Raw genomic sequence first — 6,042 nt, forward strand, 5'->3', positions numbered from 1 at the left:
ATGTGGACCTGTGCTCCTCTCTTGCAGACCCTGTGGTGAAGGAGCAGTCCCAGCCTTGCCCAGAGAACGCCGTGCTTTCCAGTGGCCTCACCGCAGCACGATGAAGCCTGGAGAATCGACGGTAATGCGGCACTGATGCTTGCCAATAAAACCAACAACCAAACAAAAACTTGAAGGAAACTACAGTGTGATAAAAAGAAATTCTAATCATTCCTTCTAAAGGCAAAGAAGAGTAAAGACCTAAAGCCTGTCAAAAGCAAGAAACTCCCCAGTACTAGTCTGCAGGGAGCTGCGTTGTGCAGTGTGGCAGCGCATAGTGCAGGATCTGAGGGACTCTCCCTTTGGAATGCATGGGAGATGAGACGCTCGGAGTTGTTGTGCACGTACCTGCGTTTAACAGGATACCACTGTTGAATTAACCCGTTGGGTCAACAAGCTCTGAATATCTGACTTCCTATCTATTCCATTGTGGTCTGGTTTTCTTTTGTGAGAATTCAGGCTCAAGTTTTAGCAAAAGTCAGCAGTCTGTTCTGACACACCAGCCTCATTTACAAAAGAAAAAAAAAAGAAAGAAAAGAAAAAGAAAAAAAAGATTAAAACAGTGACAGTATTTTTTTTAAGCTCTTTTACAAATTCATGTGTTATGTATTTTTTTATGACATGAGCTCTCCAGGAAATGTACCTCATTCCTGCAGTTTTCTTCTAAGTCTATCCATTTGGAGGCAAACTGCGGTCACTCTCACCACGTCCTCTATAGTGTCAGAAGAAGGCACTATAAATCTTGACATGCCATGAACAGGTCCCAGGTGCATTAGAAGTTCCATGCTGTGTGCATAACTTGGGGCTCACCTTTATTGATTTGCCTAACTGTTGAATCTTGTTTCTTTTTTGAGTTTTCCCCCTGCCTTGTAAGGAAAACCTCACCATTTCTCAGCACAGCTTTGTGTGGGCACCTCCTTTAATGTACCACTCTAAAACAAAGACTACTTTTGTTCACAATCGTAGCTGCAGCTGCAAAGTTAGTCTTCAGGCAGGTAAAGGAGGGAGGGAAATTTTCTATTAGGATTCATTCAGGAAACACGTCACATGTACAAAAGGCATAGCCCGCCACCTTCCCTCTTTTTAATCCTGTGACAAACAGGTCTGGCTGCAATCGGGGTGATGGCATTTACAGCTCTGATAGGTCATACATGAATGTAATGGCAAAGAAGTCTGGCATGCAGGCGCTTGCTTGTGGGCAAGGTTGTCCCGTGACTCCTGCAACTGGCTGGAGCGGGATGACCAGGGCTGGGGGGTGGAAGTGGGGCACACTGGAGCGAGTGTCAAAGCTTTATAGATCCACTGTGCTAACCTTGTGTTAGCAGAAAGAGGTAGATTTTGTTTGTTTTTTGTTTTGTTTTTGTTTTTTATAGGGCTGATTTCATTTGGGGGACTGGTCACTGACATGGTTTGTCACCTAGTCCCCTCTCCTTGGCTGCGGAGCCATGCCCTCAGCTCTGGAGACCTAACATGTTTGGGGTATAAACCACATCACACTTAGGGTTTCTTCATTAACTATTTAATAATGCCATACATTTTTATAAGGTTAGATTGTTTGTTTGAAACATCTGTTTACATTCCAAATTCCAATAAACTTGTATTGGTATTGGTAGCAGGTCCATCTCTAAATGCAGATTCTATTTTGTCGTTTGGTCTGTGAGAACTTAAAAGGCAAATTAACACTTCTCTTGATAGTATGGAGTTGAGTTTATAGGTTAAAAAGTAAGATTCTGGGCCAGTGACATGGCAGGTAAAGGCATTTGCTGCAAAGACTGATGCCCAGAGTTCAGTCCCTGAAATCTACACGGTGAAGGGGAGAGCCTGCTCCCACAAGCTGTCTTCTTCCTACACTTGCACTGTGGCATGTAAACACACACAATAAATAAAGTTTTAAAATCTTCTTTAAGATCCCTTTATGAAGCCAAAGCATTGCCGTGCAGTTAAGACTTTCATGCAGATCTGCCTCCTTGCATCAGCTTCTGTGTACCGATGTGCTATACATTTGTTCTTCCTGACTCGGAAACATGACATGGATGCCACTGAACCTGGGTTAACATGTCAGGCAGCAAACCTCATGGGGATACTATGGGATTTCTCGTGTGCCCTTTGGTTGTCCAGGGAATGTGTTACCGTATGTTTTTCCTGTTTTCTAACTTCATCGCCTTGATTACCCATGCTTCTCTCTTTAAATTGTTCAAGAGTCTGTTGGGGGGTCTCAATTGAGCAGTAACCCCACCTCTTTGTCCTGGGTCCTCCAGGGTTAGTGAAAACTTCTGTGAGAAGAGTTGGCCATGTTCCCCTGACCCTCCTCTTTGGCGTGCTCTAGGAGAGAGATCCTTGAGTGATAGCTCAGTGGGGCTTGTCCTTTGTATGCAGCAGTGCCTGTATTTTACCTCTCTTCCCCTTTACTGTGGAACATCCTTGGGCTTAATGCTTGCTCCCTCTGGATCTGCACTCTGCCTAGTTTCCCAAGTTGCAGGGAATCTAGTAGCCCTCTCACCTGTCTCCAAACCTATCTTGATCCAGGTGTACCTGGGTCCAGCCCCAAGAGTTTGGAGAGTTTTAAAGCGTGTGTGTGTGTCTGTGCGTGTGCGCGCACACGCGCATGAGAGAGAGAGTTACATTCAGACTAAACTGGTCAATTTACACACTCAGTATCCTTCACATGAATACATACATCTTAAACTCATCTCAGTAATTTTCTTTCGTTTCATTACCTTATAACAAGTTAAAAGTGCCTATGACAAGGACTTAATTATTTCCTAATGAAAAGCAAAACCACAACAAACCGTGGGGAACAGGGTAGTGTTGCACTGTCATCTCAGGTACTGCCTGTGTTCAAGACCTGCACCTGGTGCGCTGAGAAGAGGCTCCAGCCCCAGGGCTGACTCCAGCTCACTGTCTCCTTGGTATCCACAAGGAGCGTGACCTCAAGGTTGCCGGGGCTGAAAAAGCCATGCTGAGAATGCTACTAAGAAGTGTGTTGGTAGCGGTTCGTTCTTTTCGGCCGCCACTCAGTTGAACCCGGCTCCTGTCCCTGTTGTGGGGGGCTGGATAGAAGCTATTGCCTGTATAAAAAGAGCATGTGTTACTAAGGTCTGGTATGGAGCAGAGTGCCCTGCCAGGCCTTCTCGTGAACCTTCTCTTAACATGTCCATGCCCACCTGGCTTAGGGCACATGGGTCCTCTTGCAGAAAAAGCAATCTCAGGCTGACTGCTGAGAGAAAGGAGCTGGGGGTCCCGGAGGCTTAGGGAGGTGGCTGGGTGGTGGGGTGCAGGTGAAAGAAAAGGATCCAGTAAGAAAAATATAAAGGTAGGTAGGCTTTGAACAGCTCATACTTCCTGAGAATGAAACTAGGGGTCACTAAGCTCCTGTGACAAATGTGCCAGGAGAGGATACTGCCCCTGGCTTGGGTCCAATGGCCCTTGAGAGGTGGTTGCCAGGGGCCTTTGGCTGTACCTACTCAGGGAAACAACCTAGGTTCTCCAGGATTATGGCTGCTATGTCAGCACAGCTTCGGGACAGGAACAATGGGAAGAATTTATATGTGTATTGGGGTCAGTGTAGGAGTGTTTCCTTTAATGTCAGTTCAGATTCCCAGACACTCAGAAGGAAGGGCAGTCTCCCTCTTGCATATGAGTGGATAAGAGCTGCGGGGAGAGGTGCTTGCAGAATGCCATCCCTTCTGAAAGCAAAAGCAAGCAGATCTTGTGAGTTTGCCGGGGAGTTTAAAAAATTAAAATTGGTGTGTCCTGCCTTTAAAACACAAATTCCAGTGTATGGATGATGAGAAGGGAGGTGGCTAGGAGCGCTTGCTTTTGCGCTGGGGGGTGGCGATCTTTGTCATAGAAGCTGGCAAGATTGGATTATGCAACTGATGCATACTTTTGTGTCAATACTCAACAATGTGCTACAACTGTGACACTTAACCCTGAACTGCATGTATGGGGGATTTTAAAAAGAAAAACAACAAAAAAACAAACTTTGAATCAATAAATTTAAGTTTTTCACTTGCTGGCTCTTCTTGCTGTAAATGGTGACTAAAAGTTTGGGGCAGAAATCTTGCTATCCAGAGGCAAGCTTGGATGATCTTGAAGAACCAAGGAGCCTTCTGTTTGCAGGAAGACAGCACTGCCTGTGTTGTTGGTGACTCTTCCACATGAACACTGCAGCCCCAGTTCCACTGTGTAGCCCTAGATGACTGACATGGACTGCCATGTCAACAATGAATGCCTGATCTTCCCAGCTAGGAGACAAAGCTGGGACCTTAGCTTGCCTTCCCTGTCTTGGGGGAGGAGGAAGCACCAGCATACACTTGGAGCTTCGAAGACATACATGGTGGCTGAGGCCATCAGTTTGCTGTGATCACTTTAGGAGTGGGACTGGAGTGTTGTAGATTTGTTCTCTAGTTTCTCAGTGGCATCACTCAAGGCCCCTACTTCTCAGGAATGACTGGCTTTGTTACCTGACTTTAACCTTGGGACCCAGGCTTGGGTATTTGTGAAAATCTCTCCCTACCACTCCTTGTGGGCCTGTACCATCTTTTGGCTGGTGATAGGGGTCTTGCATGATTATGCTTTTATCCCTGGCTGGTCGCTCTGGATTGGAACCTGGGACAAAAGCCGAAGAGCTTGGGTGGAATGTAATTTCTTAACATGCTTGGGCAGCTTTTCTCACCTATAGAGCAGGACAAAGAAACTTTCCCCCGAGGGAAGTTTCCACAGAGTGACTGAGAGCTTACTGGATGCTTCATTGTGGTCTTTAGAATCTAGTCACCGACTTTACCATGATGGCTATGAAAGGCCATCCCAGACAGCTAGCTGCTTGCAGAGGCAGGTTGGCAATCATTTGAGCCCGCCCGCTGTCCAATGAGTGGATTCAGCCCTTTCCCGGAATAAATACCAAGACTTCAGCTTCCTAGGCTCGGTACCCTCAGAAAGTGTGTCAGGTCTGAGACCCTGGAGCTGGACCTCCTGTCTGACTTATAGGACAGTCACTAGGCATTTGCATCAGCACCTGAACTTGAAGAATAGGGCAAGAGACATGACCGTGACATAATGTGGCCAGAGTTCCTCTCCTGGCAGGTCAAAGACTGCCTCTAGAGTGTCAAAGAGCAGGAAAAGGACACTCCAAGGCCTGTGCTTGTGCAGCCGGTGTCTCATCGAGTGGAGAAGACAGGCTTGTATCCTGTCCCAGGTGGCCTGCCTCTCACTCTGGCTCTGATTGATTAATGCCCTCTTTCCCCTCCTCCCATCTCTCCCCAGGTCTGTTGCGGTTCCTCATACTTTTCCATAAGCAGAACAAGAGCAAAATCAAACGTCTTAACGCGTGTAGCGAGATCACGTCCCGAGAGCAGACACACAATGGTGGCAGGCTTGGCGAGCACGAACTAGACCACCTGAAGGGCAGCCCACCACCGTAAATCAGACCTCACTTCCGAATGTAAAAGGTTCACATGCCTTTGGCTTCCTGTTGACTTCCTCCCGACCCAGAAAGCATGGGAAATGTGAAGGGTATGCAAAAATGGTTGTTGGTTACTGTTGCTCCCCGTGCCCTTGGTCCGTCCCATGGCTGCCTGTTGCTCCAGCAGATCCCAAGGACTAGCTGACCACAGACTCCACAGACGGGATGGGGGCAGTGTATGGCATGATGGGCAGTTACATATTATTATTTTAAAAGTATATATTATTGAATAAAATGTTTTAAAAGAAGTGGATGTAGAGTTTTTAGTATGGAAGGGGCCATTGGCCAAGACCAGAGAGGACAATGACCAGGCTCTAACTAGAGGGAAGCAGGGCGGGCAGGGCGTGTGTCAGGCAGAGTGGTGTGAGCAGCCTGGGTCGCCACATAGGCAGGAAGAGCTGGGCCTTGCCTTGATGCATTCCCCGTTGTTCACTCTCACCTCTGCCACAGGAGTGGCTCAGCATGGCCTCCATGGTGACTTCATGAAGAGGCTGTAAGTCACCGTTTGCTGTTTCTTTAGAGCTCATGCCTCAACATTT

The 6,042-nt window shown here is 47.1% G+C and overlaps 1 protein-coding gene across 3 annotated transcripts in view; it reads left to right on the forward strand.

Moving 5' to 3' along the window:
- Window positions 1-5,743, forward strand: part of Csnk2a2 (casein kinase 2 alpha 2) — a 40,344-nt gene extending 34,601 nt beyond the window's left edge. For 2 of the 3 annotated variants that reach the window (XM_041649841.1, XM_041649839.1), the window contains 2 exons: window positions 28-121; window positions 5,305-5,743. In XM_041649841.1, the coding sequence (XP_041505775.1) occupies window positions 28-104 (77 nt within the window). In that variant the 3' untranslated portion in view covers window positions 105-121; window positions 5,305-5,743. Of the gene's footprint in view, window positions 1-27; window positions 1,940-5,304 lie in introns of those variants that run through there. The other variant, XM_041649840.1, reaches the window with a different exon arrangement.
- The last annotated feature ends 299 nt before the right edge of the window (window positions 5,744-6,042 follow it).

Source organism: Microtus oregoni, unplaced genomic scaffold, assembly GCF_018167655.1.
Source record: "Microtus oregoni isolate MIOR12 unplaced genomic scaffold, Mior012 000004F_ref0000308, whole genome shotgun sequence".
Taxonomy (NCBI): domain Eukaryota; kingdom Metazoa; phylum Chordata; class Mammalia; order Rodentia; family Cricetidae; genus Microtus; species Microtus oregoni.